General features: G+C 42.1%; 1 protein-coding gene across 1 annotated transcript in view; it reads right to left on the bottom strand.

Annotated features, from left to right (window-relative positions):
- Nucleotides 1-334: 334 nt before the first annotated feature.
- trim101 (tripartite motif containing 101) overlaps nucleotides 335-21,336 on the bottom strand; it is a 25,010-nt gene continuing 4,008 nt past the window's right edge. Inside the window, exons 2-11 of the mRNA XM_053316898.1 lie at nucleotides 15,606-15,787; nucleotides 14,574-14,748; nucleotides 12,955-13,050; nucleotides 12,033-12,110; nucleotides 11,705-11,860; nucleotides 10,681-10,703; nucleotides 10,293-10,417; nucleotides 5,604-5,893; nucleotides 5,469-5,558; nucleotides 335-458 (exon numbers count right to left, since the gene is read on the bottom strand). Coding sequence (XP_053172873.1) covers nucleotides 372-458; nucleotides 5,469-5,558; nucleotides 5,604-5,893; nucleotides 10,293-10,417; nucleotides 10,681-10,703; nucleotides 11,705-11,860; nucleotides 12,033-12,110; nucleotides 12,955-13,050; nucleotides 14,574-14,748; nucleotides 15,606-15,787 — 1,302 coding nt within the window. The 3' untranslated portion in view covers nucleotides 335-371. The remainder of the gene's footprint in view (nucleotides 459-5,468; nucleotides 5,559-5,603; nucleotides 5,894-10,292; nucleotides 10,418-10,680; nucleotides 10,704-11,704; nucleotides 11,861-12,032; nucleotides 12,111-12,954; nucleotides 13,051-14,573; nucleotides 14,749-15,605; nucleotides 15,788-21,336) is intronic.

Raw genomic sequence — 21,336 nt, forward strand, 5'->3', positions numbered from 1 at the left:
TTGGCTTGAATGCTGCTATCAGAGCTGAAGTATTTTTATATTTGACATTATAGTGATTATTTTGTACATTTATGCCTTATCTTATGATGATGATGATTATTATTATGATGATTATTAATATCGTTTATAATAACCCTAACCCTGATTTAATCCAACAAAATAAAGATGATACCACTAACATAATGAAAGATGTTTTTTAAATCACAACCTCAAAATATTTAATGACACACTGATCATTAGTCATCATCACCCTCATGCCAGCACACAGTTTAGTTTAGACGCGCTCCTCTCCTGCAGATGTGTGTGCAGCCAGCAGGTGTCTGTGTACCTGAGCTGTGCAGCAGTGAGGAAGGATGAGTCTCCTGATCGGGTTATGTGCAAATGAAGCAGCCGATGTAAGCCCACACCCTCTGCAGGATGACCAGGAAGGCCAGCAGGTAGAAGACAAGAGTGACAGCCTGGAGAGAGATGGAGGGATGGATGAGGAGGGAGATGGGAGGGAGGGAGGAAGGAAGGAAGGAAGGAAGGAGATGGGAGGAGGGAGGGAAGGAAGGGAAGGAAGGAAAGAAAGAAGGAAGGAAAGGAGAGAGGGAGGAAGGAATGAAGGTAGGAGGGAAGGAAGGAAGGGAGGTAGGAGGGAAGGAAAGAAAGAAAGAAGGAAGGAAAGGAGAGAGGGAGGAAGGAATGAAGGTAGGAGGGAAGGAAGGAAGGGAGGTAGGAGGGAAGGAAAGAAAGAAAGAAGGAAGGAAGGGAGGGAGGAAGGAAGGGCAGAGGAAGGGAGGGATGAAAGAGACAGAATGGTAGGATGAGGTGGGAAAGAAAAATGGAGAAGAAGAAGAATTTATGAGTTTATGGAAGTCAGTTAAAAGAAAACAGGATGATAGAACATATAGAAGAAAGAAAGGAGGAAGGGGGAAGTAGAGAAAGAGAGAAACAAGAGAAAAGAGTAGAAGAATGAATGAAATGATGAGATGAGATGAAGGCAGAAGCAGGTAGACAAAAAAAGGGGAAGGTTGAGGAAGGAAGGAGAACAATGGAAGATGAAAAAGTAGGGAGAAGTGGAGGAAATTGATGAGGAGAATTGAAAGAGAAGAAGAAGAAGAAGAAGAAGAGGGGAAGAGATGAAGTGATGATGCTGCATCAAAAAAAGACAAACACAGAACACTATGGAGAGGAGGTAAGAAGGAAGGAGGAGGTGGAAGACTCATTTCCCTATTTCCCCTCTTAATTTAAGATCATACTTATCTCTCGTCTCTTACTTCATTTCATGTCATAACATTAAAAAAAGAAATCCTCATAACTACTATCTTGTTAAAAATATTAACTATTCATTTAACTAAAACACATGGACATAGATACGGAGATCATCTGACACAGTATTTTAAAATATTTTCATTTTTGTGGATTTTGGGTCACTTTAAGTCATCAAATTTCACAATAAAAGAACATTTAGGATGTTGTTAAAGCTCTAAAAAGTCAAAAATGGGGTTAGATTAGACCCTGGACATTATGTATGGGTTAAAATATTTTCATTTTTGTGCATTTTGAGCCACTTTAGATCATTTTTAGCCATCAAATTCCAGGGTTAAAGAACATTTGGGGTGATTTTACAGCTGTCAAATGTAAAAAAGAGTAAAATTTGACCCCAAATCATATGTAAGGGTTAAAATACTATTAACTATTCATTTCACTAAAACACATGGACATAGATACAGAGATAATTTGACCCAGAACAGCTTCAATGGATAAACATTTGTAGCAAAGTATAACATTTTAAAATATTTTAATTGATGTGCATTTGGAGCCAATTTAGGAAAAATCATCAAATTTCAGAATAAAAGACGTTTGTGGTGTTTTTACAAGCTGTTAAATGTCAAAATGGGTCAAATTTGATCTGAACAGTATGTAAGGATTAAATTAGTAGCTGCAAATGTTATCCTATTTTTGAAAATTCACTTTTAAGATCTAGAAAAATGTCATTAACTGAGGAAAAGAAACTGTTTAAGGATCAAATAAAAGCTCTCTTGCAATTTAAGAGCGATTTTTTGATTAACTTTTGGGATAATATATATATTTTTTCTTGCTTAATAGCAGGAATGAGCCTTCATCCTCTCTTCCTCTTCCTTCCTCCTCTCCATTATTCCCTCTTCACTGTGACCAAAGTGAGAAGTTTGCTGACGCTGTTTCAGCCAAGTTGCAAAAGTGACTCCTCCAAAATAAAAGAAACAAAAACAGCAACAACAACAGCGACGAAGAGGAGGAGAAGGAGGAGAGAAGACAGTGTGGAGCCACTTCAGCAGGTGGGTGAAGAGTGAAAGAACCCGCTCGATGATGATGACGACGATAAAAACCAGACAACACTGACCTGCAGAGAGACACAGGAAGTTAGTTTCTCCTCATTATCAGCAACGCCTGTTTCCATTTTGGGGTTAAAATCTTCAATCTGCTTGTCGTTCTTCTTCTCCCCGTCTGCAAATTCAGCCTCAAACTCTGCATCCTCATCTGTCTGATTTAAGCCGTTTGTCGTCTCCTCGTCATAATCTCCTACATCCCAGCTGTCATTTGTCTTCTCTGAGATACCTCCATCTTTACCTAAATCATTCCTCAGTACTTCACATCTCTTCTCCAGACCTTCATTCATCATCTCAGCTTCAAATCTACCCTCTCCCGAAGCCCCTCCCAGACCTAAAATATCTTCTTCTGCGTCCTCTACCTGACTACTACTGAGCTCATTATTCTGTTTATCCATCATTAAACTATCTCTCTCCAGCTTAGGTTGAATCTCCTCAGGTGGAATAGAGGTTTGACTCTCTTTATTATCACGAAAACTATCTAAACTATCATCCCCAACATCAAATCTACCCTTGCCCATCTCTGAAAGCTCTCCCAAAGCCCCTTCCAGACCTAAAATATCATCGTCTGTGTCCTCTACCTGACTATAACTGAGCTCAGAGTTCGGTTTATCCATCATTAAACTATCTCTCTCCAGCTTAGGGTGAATCTCCTCTGGTGGAATAGAGGTTTGACTCTCTTTATTATCAGGAAAACTATCTGAGCTATCATCCCCAACATCAAAACTACCCTCTGCTCTGTTGTAACCCTTATCTGCCATCCCAGGCAGGCATACCCATCCCTGCATATCTTCTTCTTCTTCTTCTTCTTCTTCTTCTTCATTTTCCTTCTCCATGATACCAACTTCTTCTTCTCCTGTTGTCTGCCTGGTTAGTTGCAGTTGGGAAACTGATGTGGAACCACTGTCTGGCTCTAAAGGCTTCTTCTTGGGTTGAGATTCAGTGAGCTCGGGTGTAGTTTTAAGGTGGTTTTCTGATGGTTGGGTGGAAAGTTGGTGCTCTTGGGGCTGCAGGTGGGTTAAAGGAGGTTGTTTTGAGCTTGGGTCTTGAGTTTCAGACAGGAAGTCGGTGTCCTGCATCCACAGAGGCTGGATTTGGACCTCAGGAGGGGAATCCAGAGTTTCTCCAGAATCTGGGCTGCTGGGTTTGTACCAGCTGGGGTAAAAAGTAGCATCCGCCTCCTCTTTCATCTGCATTTCTTCTTCTTCTTCTTCTTCTTCTTCTTCTTCTTCTTCTTCTTCTTCTTCTTCTTCTTCTTCTTCTTCTTCTTCTTCTCCTTCTTCATGCCAAACATCTCGTTCTCCCTCAGTCTCTCTCTGTGCCGTCCCATCAGCTTCATCTCTCTCTGACTCCCCTCCCCCCTCACACTGATATGTGAAGGAAGGAACACGTTAAAAGGAACACGCAGAAGATTTTGTAAGATTTAAACTATGATTTACTACGAGTCACCATTTTCCAAAATATAGAAGTTTTTAGATTGATTTTCACTCTTTCAATCTGCTTTTGGTTTAAGTTTAATTTCAATCATCTTGCAGAGATTTAAATGTGCTCTAAATGTTCAGACTGTAGCTGTTCAATACTTAATATTTAACAGAGAATTGGGGACATACACTGGTGGGCTAGTGGTTAAAGTGATGGTTCGGCGTAATTTCGACCTAGCGTCATATGCACCATGAGGTCTATCTAAACACCACCTCAGCCATTCATTTTCATTTGGAAGTTGGAAAATAGTGGAGTCGAATGTCTTAGTACAGATCTCTAGTGCTATGCGGGTGTCTCGCGAGATTCAACGATGTTTCCAGCTTTAGCATTAGCAGCAGAGTAAAAGCCATCAGCTAAGTGTTATTTTAATAAACTCCTGGTGTACTTACAAACTTTCCAATGCATTGATTTATGAGTAAAGACTCTATTAGTACTACTGTAGAAGTTTGACAACAATCCAGGCATTATTAGTGGGGTCATTTACCAGATACACTGGTGGTCCCGTTAGCGCCTGTACTAAGACATTCGGCTGATGGCTCTAACTCTAACTATTTTATATTAGATAGACCTCATGGTGCATATGACACTAGGTTGAAATTACGCCGAACCATCACCTTAAGGCATATACGATATAAATGCAACATCCACAGTTTAATTCCCAGCTGAGGGAGCCTTTGTTGCATGTTATACCCTTTCCACTTTCATTGATTTTTCATTCCACCACTAGGGGGCAGTGTGAGTCTTGATTTTTAAAGTGCTAAATGAGGATTAACTGAGAGCAGAGGCTGTGAGGAAGGTAGGAAATCAATCTAAAAATCATCATTTGTAACATTTTGGAAAATGGTTTGAAAATAATGTAAAAGTTAACTAAAGAGTGAAGTTAACCCTCCTGTCGTCCTCCCGGGTCAAATTGACACCGTCTGTTTTGACTCTTCCTTCCTTCCTTCATTCCGTCTATCCTTCCTCCCTCCCTCCTTCTCTCTTTCCTCCATCCCCCTACCTTCCTCCCTTCCTTTCTTCCTTCCATCCTTCTTTCCTCCATCCTTCATTCCTTCCTTTCCTTCCTCCTTTCCTCCATCCTTCATTCCCTCCTTTCCTTCCTCCCTCCCTTCCTTCCTTCCTTCTTCCTTCCTTCTTTTCTACCCCCTCCCTCCTTTCCTTCCTTCTTTTCTCCCTCCCTCCCTCCTTTCCTTCCTCCCTTCCTCCCTCCTTTCCATCCTCCCTTCCTTCCTCCTTTCCTTCCTTCTTCCTTCCTTCTTTTCTCCCTCCCTCCCTCCTTTCCTTCCTCCTTTCCTTCCTTCTTCCTTCCTCCTTTCCTTCCTTCCTCTCTTCCTTCCTTCTTCCCGCCCTCCCTTTCTTCCTTCCTTCTCCCTCCCTCCTTTCCTTCCTTCTTCCTCCCTTGACTGGAGGACAACAGGAGGGTTAAAGGACCTACAGCTCCTTTAAAGTGCACAAGAAAAGAGAGGAATGTGAGCTTTAAAGAGACGGATAGAAGGATAGAAAAGCTGGAAAGTGTTTAAAGTTGTGCTGGAAGAAGACAAATGAACAGCTGGATGGATTTAAATCATGTTATCTGTTTAAAACATTAAAATATGAGTCATTTTTAAGCTGATACAGGTGATTCTGGTACTGTACCTGTTGTGTGCTCATCCCTTCCTCCTGCTCACAGATGTTTCCTTCTTTAACTGGTTCAGCTTCACATTCCTCTGCTTCTCTTCTAACCTCCTCCACTTCCTCTTTCTCCTCCTCCTCCTCCTCTTCCTCCTCCACCACCACCATGTCCTTCACTTGAACCGATCCTTCTACATTAAAGTCCAGGTTATCCGTCACCGGCTGCAGAACCATCACCGGATCTGGAGTCACTGGCTCTGGTTCTGGTGCAGCCGCCTGTACTGGTTCCACTGGTGGAGAAATCAGAGCTGGGATCGGCTGTTTGGCAGAGTCCTGGTTCTGGATGGAGGTTTCCTGAAGGAGATCCGGTTCTGTGTGCTGGAGAGAGACTTCTTTAGGTTCTTCTGGCTCTGGTTCAGACTCAGGTTCATCAGGAACAGCTTCTTCAACTGAGGAGAGTTTTAGTTTAGTTTATTTTGGTCACATGAAGTCAAAACACATGTACAAACTATTAATATATAGGTATGTATAGTAATTTAAAAAATTACAATACCAGCACCAATCCAAGTTACACTCAATGTGATACCGATACCGGTAGACTGCTTCATTTGATACCAGGTGGGGAGTTCTGGTCCTCTGAAATGAGGCCAACCAGGAAGTAACTTAGAGCTGCATTCTATCAAAAGGCCACCAGGGGGCGACCGTCTCTATACAAGTCAATGGAGAATTCACCAACTTCTCACTTGATTTCTAACCTCAGTAAACGTTTTCAAAATGTGTTTATGGTCTCAATCGCTAGTTTAAAGCCTTCTTCAATGCAGTATGATGTTCATTTGGGACATTTTGGCCTCCCTGATTTTATATGTGACGATAAAGCAGGGTATGCATTAGGGCGTGGCTACGTCCTGATTGACAGGTTGATTGACCAATGTCCTCGAGATCCAGCCCTCGCAACCATAGCAACCTCCCCGCTCCGCCCATGGCTCCGCCTCATGCCCATATAAGTAGAATCTGTGTTTTTATTTTTCCCAGCATGCACCTGAAATTTTCAAGATGGCGCTGCCTAGATTAGAAACTATTGGCTTCCGAGTCCACAAACCAATGTGTGATGTCATCATTTCTTCTATACAGTCTATGTTTGATACCCATCATGTGAATAGAAGCATTAAATTGTGACTTCACCACCACAGAAGGGGTTGTAGCTGCTGTGGCAGTGGGCCAATCACAAAAAGAACGCTTGTGTTGATTGGCTGTGACTAAGTCCATACAAATAGTCATATTTTCTATCTCTGGGTGCAAAAAGGATCGATTACAGGTATCGTTTGATGGGAGACGTTTTGATACTACTTGTTATCGATTTATTTTGGTCGCTACTATTAAAGGTATCGACCAAAATAAATCCTTAAAGGTGGCTTTAATAATGGATTTCTTGGCTGGGTAAGGTATACCAGCACTTACCTAGCCAAGAAATTCAGTCTTTGTGGTAATTTGGCCCACTTTTGTTACCCTACCTCCTGTGATGATGGACGTTTGCCAATTTGTTTGTGGGTATGATGAACTGAGAACTAATATTTACTGAAATGTTCTGGTGCTCTGATGATGATGATAGGATGGACTGGTTGTTTAACTTTAATGTCTTTAAGTTTGTTAAATATGTATCTGAAGTCTGGAAAAAGCGTCAGGACGGTTTATATGTTTAATTGCTCTAATGTCTGTTATCATTTGTTATTATTTGTTCCTTTCTTTTTCAAATGTAGGTATTAGTTTTTTGGGAAAGTCTGGACTCCAGAGTTTGCCTATATTCGATTACCAATATGGGGAATATCATCAAGTCACATGACTGATCAAAGGACTTTTAAATTCATTAATTATTTTTGAATGGTACAGCATCATCTCCACAGATTCCTGCATGGTCTAAAGTTGGCTACATATATATACAAAAACAGTGAAATCTGCCTTTATTTCATTTTCACAAAGCTTTCACGACTCTGAAACTGTGTTTTAAAGAGAGATAATCCAGATTGAACCAGTCTAGGTAGGCAGTACTGTACTTTATGGTGCGATATATTAATATAAAGTGTAGCGTGCTGCAGGAGAGTTGTGTAATGGTTTAAATTTAACCCTCCTGTTGTGCTCCCAGGTCAAATTGACTCCATCTCTTTTGACTGTTCCTCACTTCCTTCCTCTTTTCCTCCTTCCTCCCTTCCTCCCTTCCTTCTTCCTTCTTTCCTTTCTTTCCTTCCTTCCTTCCTTTCTCCCTGCTTTCCTTCTTTCCTTTTCTCCCTTCCTCCCCCTTTCCTTTTCTTCCTTCCTCCCTCCCTCCTTTACTTCCTTTTTTCTTTTCCTTTCCTCCCTTCCTCCCTCCTTTCCTTCCTTCCACCCTCCCTCCCTCCTTTCCTTCCTTCTTCCTCCCTTCCCTCCTTTCCTTCCTTTCCTCCTTCCTTTCTCCCTGCTTTCCTTCTTTCCTTTCCTCCCTTCCTCCCTCCTTTCCTTTCCTTTCCTTCCTTCCACCCTCCCTCCCTCCTTTCCTTCCTCCTTTCCTTCCTTCTTCCTCCCTCCTTTCCTTTCCTTCCTTCCACCCTCCCTCCCTCCTTTCCTTCCTTTCCTCCCTTCCCTCCTCCCTCCTTTCCTTTCTTCTTCCTCCCTTCCATCCTTTCCTTCCTTCTTCCTCCCTTCTTTCCTTTCCTTCCTCCCTCCCTCCTTTCCTTCCTTCTTCCTCCCTTCCTTCCTTGACTCGAGGACAACAGGAGGGTTAATATAAAGTGTAGCGTGCTGCAGGAGAGTTGAGTAATGATTTAAATTTAATGGATTTGCATTAAAGGTCACGCTGTCTGTGTGTCCGTCCACAAAGTTAAAAACAGAGATTTCATTTTAAATAAAGCTCTGAGTCATTAATGTGTCATCTCTCTTATTATATTCTGATGATTTTGTTTATTTGAGCAGAAAACAACCTTCTCATTGGCTCTTCTCTTACTGTAACTAGCCGCCCACTATTTTTGGACTCAGGCCTTAAATCCTCCACATGGATACTGTTACGTAGTTTGTAAAGGAAGGAGGGAGGGAGGAAGGAAGAAGGAAGGAAAGGAGGGAGGAAGGAAGGAAAGGAGGAAGGAAGAAAGGAAGGGAGGAAAGGAAAGAAGGGAGGAAAGGAAAGAAGGAAGGTAGGAGGGAGGAAGGAAGGAGAAAGGAAAGGAGGGAGGAAGGAAGGGAGGAAAGGGAGGAAGGAGGGAGGGAGGGAGGGAGGAAGGAAAGAAGGAAGGGAGGAAGGTAGGGGGGAGGAAAGAAAGAGAAGGAGGGAGGAAAAGAAGAAGGGAGGGAGGAAGGACAAACGGAAGGAAGGAAGGAAAGAATGAAGGAAGGAAGGAAGGAAGGAAGGAGGGAAGGAAAGAAGAAGGGAGGGAGGAAGGACAGATGGAAGGAAGGAAGGAAGGAAGGAGGGAAGGAAAGAAGAAGGGAGGGAGGAAGGACAGACGGAAGGAAGGAAGGAAAGAAGGAAGGAAGGCAAGGAGGGAGGAAGGAAGGGAGGAAAGGGAAAAAGGAAGGAAGGAAAGAAGGACAGAGGAAAGAAGGAAGGTAATGGAGACGAAAAAAAGAGACAAGGAAGGTGGGAGGAATGAAGGAACGAAGGAAGGAAGGAGGGAAGGAAAGAAGGAGGGAGGAAGGAAGGACCGAAGGAAGGAAGAAAGGGGGATGGAAAACAGAAAACAACCTTCTCATTGGCTCGTCTCTTACTGTAACTAGCCGCCCACTATTTTTGGACCCAGGCCTTAAATCCTCCACACGGATACTGTTACGTAGTTTCTATTACATCCACACGCTTGTTTCTGGCACGCAGCGCTTACAGTTCACTCTCTTTCCTTCCTCCCTCCCTCCTTTCCCTCCTTACCTCCTTCTCTCTTTCCTTCCTCCCTCCTTTCCTTCGCAGCGTTTACAGTTCAGTCCAAACATCTTCTATCATGTACTTTAACCTTCCTGTCGTCCTCCCGGGTCAAATTGACCCCGTCCGTTTTGACTGTTTCTTCTTTCCTCCCTTCCTTCCTTCCTTCTCTACTTCTTCCTTCCCTCCTTTCCTTCCTTACCTCCTTCTCTCTTTCTTTCCTCACTCTTTCCTTCTTTCCTTCCTCCCTCCCTCCTTTCCTTCCTTCTTTCCTCCCTCCTTTCCTTCCTTCTTTCCTCCTTCCCTCCTTTCCTTCCTCCCTCCTTTCTTTCCTCCCTCCTTCCTTCTTTCCTTCCTCCCTCCCTCCTTTCCTTCCTTACCTCCTTCTCTCTTTCTTTCCTCCCTCCTTCCTTCTTTCCTTTCCTTCCTCCCTCCCTCCTTTCCTTCCTTACCTCCTTCTCCATTTCTTTCCTCCCTCCTTCGTTCTTTCCTCCCTCCCTCCCTCCTTTCCTTCCTTACCTCCTTCTCTCTTTCTTTCCTCCCTCCTTCCTTCTTTTCTTCCTCCCTCCCTCCTTTCCTTCCTTACCTCCTTCTCCCTTTCTTTCCTCCCTCCTTTCCTTCTTTCTTTCCTCCCTCCTTTCTTTCCTCCTTCCTTCCTCCCTCCCTCCTTTCCTTCTTCCTCCCTCCCTTCCTTCCTTGACTCAAGGACAACAGGAGGGTTAAACAATTCAACTTCTTTCTTTTATTTTTTTTACATCCTAAATAGATGCAACATTTTTACTAAGTGAAATTTCAGCTACTTTTTTCTTCTCTTAAAAGATAAAACTTGTAATTCTTCTTTGTGATTTTGCTGCAGCTCAGTTTCCTCCAATGCAAATGAATTGGCAACATGTTTATATATATAAATAAATAAATGAATGATGTTTCTAAGTGCTTTCCCAGCAGTGATGTCTGACACCTCCTTTTCTCACCTTCGATGAAGTCAACGCTCTTCAATGCTCTCTCCTGTCTGCTAAAGTTAAACGTGTAGTGGCTCATATTCTCGTAACCTGGTTTAAGCGTCTCTGCAGGAGAGGCGCTGTTCGCCGTTATTACTCTGAGAAGATAAGAAGAAAGGTCAAAGGAAGAGGAGAGGAGAGGAGAGGAGAGGAGAGGAGAGAGGAGAGGAGAGGAGAGGAGAGGAGAGGAGAGAGGAGAGGAGAGGAGAGGAGAGGAGAGGAGAGGAGGGGAGAGGGGGGGGAGAGGAGAAGAGAGAGGAGAGAGGAGAGGAGAGGAGAGGGAAAGAGTAATGAATGGTTTAAGTTTGTAAGTAAGTTCCTACAAAGAGTATTTAGTCACATAATGTACAACAATACTCACTTTTTGATCAGATCTCTTGAATTCTGAGGTGAGGATGATGAGGATGATGATGATGATGATGATGATGATGATGATGATGATGATGATGGGAGAACAGAAAGATCATTTTTAGTGACTCAGGACTTCAACAAACTGTATCAGTTTAAATTATCCTGCAGATATATGTACAACCTTTGTAAATCAAACAAAGAAAGCTCAATTTAAAACATAATTTCTTTGCTTTTCCTTCCTCTGTGAGGCCATGACAACATAAAACATGGATTTTTTTTCTCATTGACCTTAAATTAGATGTTTTACAGACCTCAGTTGTTCCAAACTTTTATTAAAAACATATTAGAGACTCATTCTGTTCATGTACAAGATGAAAAATGAAACTCAACTTCTAAAAATGTCTCCAACAGGAATCTCTGATGTCAGCAGTGATTTGTGTTATTCGTCGTTTATACACTAGCACCACCTGTATCTATAGCAACCACAGCACAACCTGTATCTATAACAACCATAGCACAACCTGTATCTATAACAACCATAGCACAACCTGTATCTATAGCAACCATAGAACAACCTGTATCTATAGCAACCATAGAACAATCTGTATCTATAGCAACCATAGAACAACCTGTATCTATAGCAACCATAGAACAACCTGTATCTATAGCAACCATAGAACAACCTGTATCTATAGCAACCATAGAACAACTTTTATCTATAGCAACCATAAGACAACCTCTATCTATAGCAACTATAGAACAACCTGTATCTATAGCAACCATAGAACAATCTGTATCTATAGCAACCATAGAACAACCTGTATCTATAGCAACCATAACACAACCTGTATCTATAGCAACCATAGAACAATCTGATGGTCTGTCTGTGCATTACATACAAGTGGTAAAGATTGCCCCAAAGAAGTTAAATGGGTTCAATAGATTTTAGTTTTTGAGCAGATATCATGACACAAAGCACAAACCAATCTTACACTCATATATAAAGAAGGTGATGTTATATTATTACTGCTCACCTGTATAAAAACAGTCATGTCCGGCTCCTCCATGCTGCTCACTGCACTCTCCACCAGCTTGATGTTGGCCGCCATGTTGTCTCCATGGCAACGCACCAGCGCCTGTATGTGGCTTGTCTTCGCTTCCTCCTCCGAGGTGATTCGCTGTGACATCGCCTTCAGAGAGACGATGCAAAGAAGAAGATGATGATTTAGTATAATATAATATAGTGTAGCTGCAGTATAAAATAATATAGTATATGTAGTATAATATAATATAGTGCAGTATATTATGATATGGTGTATTTGTACTACAGGCTGAAGGTAGAATAGAAACAGAGTATCAGACCTTACGTTTCTCCTCCAGGATGGAAAACATGTGACTGAACTTGTCACACACTCTCTGTTTCTGAGCCTCACTGTTTTCCTACAGAGAGCAGAGCAGAGAGCAGTGAACACAAACATATATAACACTTCAAACTAACCTTTACAGCAAATCAGAATTAAGATATTTATAAGATCACCTGGAATTGAATGTGTTTTGTGTATCTGTTACTTCAGCTTAATTTTTATTTATCGCATTTTAATGTTGCAAGCCTTTTTGTCCCTTCTACTCCCCCGTAGACGGCTCCTCTAGCTGTAGCGCTATGCTTTGAAGTGGCCTCCTGCAGTAAACCTACCGCGCTGATGGAAAGTAAGAGAGCTACTGGACTTTTGAACGGCTTGTTTAACTTTAAAACACTTCCAGACGCTTCAGTTGACAAGTCAAAAGTAAAATGCAACCTGTGTCAAACGGAGTTTAACTACCACCGGAGTACGTCGAGTTTGAGTTAGCACCTCGACGCTAAACACCCAGGTGCAGCCAAGCGAGCCTCAGCTCCACCAAAGGACCATTTTGGAGTGTGGGAGTCGCAGCAGAGCCGTGATTGATTCCCAGTTAAGACACTCTGGTAAGAAATGCTTTACATTATGGGCTTAAAACTGCCTTCAAATGGAAAATAACAGGATTTTAAACATGCAATTCAAAACGTGATTAATCGCGATTAACTATGGAAATACTGCGATTAATCGCAATTTAAAAAATTAATCGCTTGACAGCCCTAATCTTAATTAAATGCATATATTTGTGACTAGTTTGGAGCAGGTCATGGTCCAGTCTGCATCTTACAGAAGTTTGACACACACACACACACACACACACACACACACACACACACACACACACACACACACACACACACACACACACACACACACACACACACACACACCTCTACGTTCCTGCATCTCTCGTCCAGCTCGTCGATCAGAGCCTGGACTTTATTGTTGAACGCCGCCACAGAACTGAGTCCTTCATTCAGCTCATCCTGAAAAACACATAGAAATAAACTGGATTAACCCTCCTGCTGTCCTCAGGTCAAGGAAGAAATGAGGATGTAAAGGAGTAAGGAGGGAGGGAGGAAAAGAGAAAGGAAGTAAGGAGAGAAGGAAGGGAGGAAGGAAAGGAGAAAGGAAGGAAGGTAGGGAGAGAGGAAGGAAGGAAGAAAGGAGAGAAAGAGGAAAGAAGGAAGGCAGGAAGGAAAGGAGGAAGGAAGGAAGGGAGGAAGGAGGAAAACAGGAAGGCAGGAAGGAAAGGAGGAAGGAAGGAAGGAAGGAAGGAAGTGAGGAAAGAAGTATGGAAGGAGGAGGGAGCAAACAAAGAGGGAAGGAGGGGAAGAAAGAAGGAAAAATTAAAGAAAGAGGGAGGAAGGAAGGAAGGAAGGAAGGGTTAATGATTTAAAGGTGCTGAGTTTTCATCTCTCCTCTCTCCTCTGTCGGTTACTCATCGGTGATTTTGAGATGTTGAACATTTATTAATAATCATCTGGTTGCCTTTCTGCCAGGAGGTGTAGCGTTGCATCGGAGTGATGATGAACATAAAATATATTACCTCCTTAAAATAGGTGCCAGTTTTACACACAGTCAGTACAACATGTCAGAGAGCAGATTGATTTAAAGGAGCTTACATAATCAGCACATCCAACCCGTCACATGATGGAAATAAAACGATGAGGCTGCTAATCTGACTCTGCACGCTGGTTTACGCTGGAGTAATTTAAAGTAAAGTAAGAATGAATATGTGTTCTGAGTTTGACATACCACAGAAAAGTGTGTTGTTAAAGTTGTGTAAAAATCAGCCTCTTTCTCTGCTCCCAAACGCTGAAGCCCCGCCCCCTACCAAGTGTCACCTGTCAATCAAAGTCACCACCTCTACCAGAAACATGGACGCTACGTCTGAAAGCTTTCTGCTGCTAACTCGGCTGCTAGCTCAGCGGCTAGCTCAGCGGCTAGCTCTGCGGCTAACTCGGCGGCTAACTCAGCTGCTAGCTCTGCGGCTAACTCGGCGGCTAACTCAGCTAGCTGGCTAACTGTAGACTGTAGTAGTAGTAGTGTGTGCTGAATGTATTTCTACCTCTACAGCAGCAGGGGCGGGTTTATGCTAATCACTAAATCCTGAACACAGAAATGTTGAAACACAGTTTGTGAAGCCTAGCTCCACAATTCAAATCTAAATGGTTGAAATGCTTTTTACACCTTTTTTAGAAATACATTTATGACCTATTTAATGTGTTTAGAAGAAAATGTCTGAATTCAGTTTACACTGTCTTTTAAAAAATGGTTCTTTAAAGGTCTATTTCCACTCTCAACCCATCGGATGAACTCTGAGACATCACTCTCAATTTTATAGCGTCTGTCTCTGTCTCTCCCTGCACTCTATATTATCTCTCATTTATTCGTGTGTAATTTTAATTTGTGCAATCTAAACTAAACTAAAACTCTTTCCTCACATATTAACAGTCACTGAACACACACACAGCATCACAGCATCACAGAGTGTTTTAATACAAACCTTCTTCTGCTGGTAGATGTCCGTCAGAGGAGCCACCTGACAGGACTGATGAGCCCCGAACACTTTGCAGAGGGAGCAGGTGGGAACTTGGCAGGTGAGACAGTAGATGTTCATCTTCTCTCCTTCGTGGTCCGGACATTTCACCTTAGCGGAGAACGGAGGGAGAGGTAGAGGGCTGGAGGGAGAGAGAGAGAGAAAGAGAGAAAGAGGGGAAACCAGACATTTAACTCTTAAATATTGTTTATATTCTGACTCATAGTTAGTCTAAACCAGAGGAGTCAAACTCATCTTCATTCAAGGGCCACATACAGACCAATTTGATCTGATGTGGGCCGGATCATTAAAGAGATGGAGGGAAGGAAGGAAGAAAGGAAGGAAATAATAAGGGAAGGAAGGAAAGACAGGCAAAGGGAAGGAGGGAAGAAAGGTAGGAAGGTCAAATGGAAGGAAGGAAGGAAGGAAGGACAGATGGAAGGAAAGACAGAAGGAAGAAAGGGAGGAAGGAACAAAGAAAATCTCTTTTGACTGTTCCTTCCTTCCTTCCTTCTTCCTTTAATTTTTCCTTCCTTCTTCCCCTCCTCCCCTCTTTTTTTGCTCCCTCCTCCTTCCATCCTTCCTTGCTTGCTTGCTTCCTTCCTTCTTTCCTTCCTCCCTCCCTCCGTTCTTACTCCTTTCTTTCCTTCCTTCCTTCCTTCCTTCCCTCCCTCCCTCCCTCCCTCCCTCCTGACTCCTTCCTTCCTTCCTCCCTCCCTCCTTACTCCTTTCTTTCTTTCCTTCCTTCCTCCCTCCTTACTCTTTCCTTCCTTTTTGTTATACTGTGGTTCAAATGAGGAAAGGTCTGGCAAAATTTGACCCTGAACAGAATGAAAGTGATAGAATGAAGATGGAGGACTTTCAAAATAAAAGCAGCCAGAGTAGCAATATTTCCATTTTTGTTATACTGTGGTTCAAATTTGAATTTAAAAATATGTAAGGGTTAAAAATCTGTATACTGTGATGTTATTTATCATTATGCATCCTCTGTCTGTTCACCTCGGGGCGTTCTTGCTGTTGCTGACTTCCTGTTTGTAGACGTCGATGATGTTCTCCACCAGCAGGTTTCGTTGCAGGCCGTAGACTCCGTGGCGGTCCAGCACCACTTCATGTCTGCAGGACGGACACCGGAAACGGCCGCTGTTCACCATCATGGTGGTGCGAGGCTGGAACAGGGAGGGCTGCACGGAGAGTTTCAAAATAAAAGGAAATGTTGTTAATATGAATATAAAAGTGATCACACAATATCATGTCCTATTTTCCAGACATGAAAATATAACATAGACATAATGATGGAAATGTATCTTTTTGGTAGTTTTGAGTCTCTCCATCTCTACGTTGCCATGGTAACTAGATGGCAGCTGTCACTCAAACTAACTGTAGGTTGATTTTAGTTATTTTTTAATTTCTTTTTGGAAGCATTTGGGTTTCTTTAGTCAATTTAAGTCTCTTTTTAATCATTTTTGGTAGTTTTTAGGGTTTTGTGTCTCTTATTAGTCATGTTTTCATCTCTTTTTTGTGGTTAAATGTATTTTATGTAAAGTGAAAATGAACTGTGGGGTTTATTATAGAACCATTAGAGCCATCAGTCTTCACTGCTACATCATAAAAAGAAATCCTCATAACTACTATCTTATTAAAACTATGAACTATTCATTTCACTAAAACACATGGACATAGATATGGAGATCATTTGAACCAATATAACATTTAAAATATTTTCATTTTTGTGGATTTTGGGTCACTGTAGGTCATCAAATTTCAGAATAAAAGAACATTTAGGAAGTTTTTACAGCTCTAAAAATTTAAAATGGGGTTCAATTAGATCCCGGAGATTATGTAATTATGTAATATAGTTTCATTTTTGTGCATTTTGGGCCACTTTAGATCATTTTAAGTCATCAAATTCCAGAGTAAAAGAACATTTGGGGTGATTTTACAGCTGTCAAATGTAAAAATGGGTTAAATTTGACCCCAAATCGTATGCAGGGGTTCAAATATTTTAAAGTTTGTGCAAATCCTCAACTATTAACTATTAATTTAACTAAAAGACATGTCATAAGATCTATACATCTTTAAATATTTTCATTTTTGTGCATTTTGGGCCACTTTAGGAAAATCAATTTTCAAAATAAAAGACATTCGTGGTGTTTTCACAGCTGTTAAAATGGGTCAAATTGGACCCAAACCCTATGTAAGGGTTAAGACAACCTTTAATCTCTCTGAGTTTGCTTTTCAACAGCCAACAGTTGGAGTTTGTTGGCTGCTCGTTGGGATTTTAATAATTAGTAACAGTGTTGAAGAGTCAGCGGTGAAGAATGTGTAAAATCTCCTAAATGTCTCCCTGGGTGAAGTCAGAGCTGGTTCAGTACGGGGTTACTGGGCAAGGACGAGGGCTGGAAAGTCCCCTGCTACCCCCCCCTCACAACCCCCCCCCCCCTTACAACCCCCCACCCCCTCCAGCATGTAAACACCCTGAAGCTCAAACCAAGGGGGCAGCTAGCCGCTCATCGACGGTGTTTAACTGTCCTCGTCTCGATAGGAAGTAAAAATAAACCGCTAGCCTCTGCTGCTCTCACTCACTCTGGACTTCTCTGCTTCCTTCCTTCTCTCCTTCTTTCCTTCCTCCTGTCCTTGTCTCTATATGAGGTAGCCTCTGCTGCTCTCACTCACTCTGGACTCTCGTGTCGTCCTCCCGGGTCAAATTGACCCCATCTCTCTTTTCACTGTTCCTCCTTTCCTTCCTTCCTCCCTTCCTTCCTTCCTCCTTTCCTTCCTGCCTTCCTTCTTTCCTCCTTCTCTCCTTCCTTCCTTCCTTCCTTCCTGTTTCCCTCCCTCCCTCCCTTCCTCCTTTCCTTCCTCCCTTCCTTCCTTTCTCCCTTCCTTCTTTCCTTCCTTCTCTCCTTCTCTCCTTCCTTCGTTCCTCCTTCTCTCCTTCCTGCCTTCCTTCCTTCCTTCCTGCCTTCCTTCCTTCCTTCCTGCCTTTCTTCCTTCCTTCCTCCTTTCCTTCCTTTCTTCCTTCTTTCCTCCTTCCTTCCTTCCTTCCTTCCTTCCTTCCTTCCTTCCTTCCTTCCTTCCTTCCTTCCTGCCTTCCTTCCTTCTTTCCTTCCTTCCTTCCTCCTTTCCTCCCTCCCTCCTTACTCCTTTACTTCCTCATTCCTTCCTTGACCTGAGGACGACGTTGTTTAACTGTCCTCGTCTCTATAGGAAGTAAAAATAAACCGCTAGCCTCTGCTGCTCTCACTCACTCTGGACTCTCTCATCACAGATAGAGAGAAAACAAACTCTCATCACTTTATGACGAGAGAGCAATGAGCATGATTCCTGAAATATAACAAACATGATGATGAAGCAGTGAAATTAACCCTTCATGTCGTCCTCCCGGGTCAAATTGACCCCATCTCTCTTTTGACTGTTCCTTCTTTCCTTCCTTCTTCCCTCTTTCTTTGCTCCCTCCTCCTTCCATACTTCTTTCATCACTTCCTTCCTTCCTTCCTTCCTTCTTTCCTTCTTCCTTCCTTCCTTCCTTCCTGTTTCCCTCCCTCCCTTCCTTCCTTCCTTCCTTCTTTCCTTCTTCCTTCCTTCCTTCCTTCCTGTTTCCCTCCCTCCCTTCCTTCCTTCCTCCCTTCCTTCTCTCCTTCCTTCCATCCTTCCTTGACCTGAGGACAAAGGTGTTTAGTTAAGGTGTTTTTACAGCAAATTGGTCAAATTTGACCCTGAACAGAATGAAAGTGATAGAATGAAGATGGCGGACTTTCAAAATAAAAGCAGCAATATTTCCATTTTTGTTATACTGTGGTTCAAATTAGGAAAAGTCTGGCAAAAATAAATGTGTATATGGTGTTTTTAGGGTTAAAAATCTGTATACTGTGATGTTATTTATTATTATTCTCCCTCTGTCTGTTCACCTCGGGACGTTCTTGCTGTTGCTTCCTTCCTTCCTTCCTTCCATCCTTCTTTCCTCCCTCCCTCCTACCTTCCTTCCCTTCCCTTTCCTTTCATTTCCTTTCCTTCCTTCCTCTTTCCCTTTCTACTTCCCTCCCTCCTTCCTTCTTTCCTTTCTTCCCTTCCCTCCCTTCCTTCCTTCCCTTCCCTCCCTTCCTCTTTCCCTTCCCTCCTTCCCTTCCATCTTCCTCCCTTCCTTCCTTGACTCGAGGACAACAGGAGGGTTAACAAGCGTATAAAAAAAGAAAAAGAGAAGCGATTATAAGAAATGTGGACACAGATGAGAGGAGTGAGAGAGAAGCAGAGAGACAGATAGAGGAGCAGAGAGACAGATAGAGGAGCAGAGAGACAGATAGACGAGCAGAGAGACAGATGAGCAGAGACCCCTGATGGAAGGTTAGGGGGTTAAAGCTTCCTGAAATAGTGACTTTTAATCAGTGCCAGCTGCTATTGGGCCTAACGGAGGGATCAGAGTCCGTAGAGAGAGACACAGCTGACGACTGAAGACTCAAACTAACTGAGGCCTGGATGAGGAATTTAAAAAATCTTTGTCTCAAGTTGAATTTATGTTGGTTACACACACAAAAAGAAAGAGAGAAAAGCTGTGAAAACTTCTATTAAAACAGCTCAAACTACCATAAATATACCAAAATAAAGCGTCAGTCACATGTTTAGTATCACAACAGAGAATAGGGTTACACTCAGTTATTCAAATACTGGGCAAAATTATTTCCCATTTACTGTCTTATACATGAGTTTGACATGAAAAGGACTTAAAATCTGGATATCGCTACTCTGGCTGCTTTTATTTTGAAAGTCCTCCAACTTAATGAACTTCATCCTATCCCGTATATTCTCTTTAGGGTCCCATTTGTTTCATTTGAGAGCTTTAAAAACACATTAAACATATTTCTACTGGGTGGACTTTTCCTAATTTGACCAACAGTTTACTAAAATAGAAATAAAATGCAACTTTTATTCATTTTTGTGCAGGTGATACACATTTTTTCCATGCAAATGCACAATTTTGACCTATATTTATTAAAAACCATGTTGTTGTATTCATCATATTCTATAATACTGTGCAAAACTATTTCCCATTTACTGTCTTATACATGAGTTTGACACACAAGGGACTTAAAATCTAGATATTGCTATTCTGGCTGCTTTTATTTTGAAAATCCTCCAACTTAATGAACTTCAATCCTATCCCTTTCATTCTGTTCAGGGTCAAGTTTTGCCTTAATCTGTGGTTTTGGACTTTAAGAGAGAGGACAGCGCTGATGATTAGAGATCGTATTTGCTGTCACACACACACACACACACACACACACACACACACACACACACACACACACACACACACACACACACACACACACACACACACACACACACACACACACACACACACACACACACTCTCAGGCTGAAGCTTTATGAGATGGAAAACTGTGTGCTTCAGTGCTACAGCATGGAGGGGAGAGGTTACAGTGAGGATCAGTGTCAAAGGGTCAAAGGTCATGACAGTGAGCATGTCACTGGGGGCAGAGTCTATTAGGTTTCCTTCTCACATACCAACACACATACAAACACACACACACACACACACACACACATGGACGCACGTGTATATGCTGGATCATACATGTAACGTGTGTTTGGGTTCCTGCTCATCGTTCTTTAACCCTTTACGTTCTGTTTAGAGGCTAATTTCACCCATTTGTACCTTAAGAGATTCCTGCTGGAGACACTTTTAGAAGTTGAGTTTCATATTTTAAATCTTGTGCACGAACAGAATGAGTCATGAACATGTTTTTACTAAAAGTTTTTAACAAATGAGGTCTGTAAAGGTCTGTAAAACATCAAAATTAGGGTCAATTAGGAAAAAATGGCTTCACAGGGGAAGGAAAAGCAAAGACATTATGTTTTCAATAGCACTTTTTTGGTGTGACCTATAAGGGTTATACATATATTTGCAGGATAAATTAAATCTGATACAGTTTGTTGAAGTCCTGAGTCACTAAAAATGATCTTTCTGTTCTCCCATCATCATCATCCAAACCTCTGAATTCAAGAGATCTGATCAAAAAGTGAGTATTATGACAAAATATGTTGTAAATCTTGTATATTATGTGACTAAATACTCTCTAAGTAGTTTGTGACAATTTATCTTCATGTGACCAAGAATATACAAAAGTGGAAATAATTTACAACAACTGTTTTAGTGCAGCTGATACACACACAGTTATCTATAGAGTCTAATTATGAGGGGATGTTGAGAAAAGCCTGAATAGGAACAGCATGTAAGGGTTCAGACTTTGGTGACTTTGGGGCTCAGACAGATTTGCAGGTTTAGAAACACCTGCAATAAAAACTTGACTGATGTTGAAGATGACAAGGATGACGAGAACAGGATCAGTTTTCTAATGAACGGTCTCCACGTTAACGAGGCGTTCTTAGGTTCGGCTCAAACTGTCGTACAGTTAAAATTCAATCTCTAACTAGCAGGAGATCGGGGCGGTTGTAGCTCAGGAGGAAGAGCAGCTCGTCCTGGCTCCTCAATCCACAGACTGATACTTAACCCTGAATGAATCCCAATGACTGCGCCAACAGTGTGTGAATGGTTAGTCTCTTCCTGATAAGCAGTGTGTGAATGAGTGAATGTGACATGTAGTGTAAAAGTGCTCTGAGTGGTTATAAACTATAAAAAAGAGCGATATAAGTAAAGCCAGGGTTTGAGTTATGCAGCAACCTTGGATTCATACAGCGTGGCTCAAAGAGA

The sequence above is a fragment of the Scomber japonicus genome, chromosome 4 (assembly GCF_027409825.1).
Source record: "Scomber japonicus isolate fScoJap1 chromosome 4, fScoJap1.pri, whole genome shotgun sequence".
Classification (NCBI taxonomy): domain Eukaryota; kingdom Metazoa; phylum Chordata; class Actinopteri; order Scombriformes; family Scombridae; genus Scomber; species Scomber japonicus.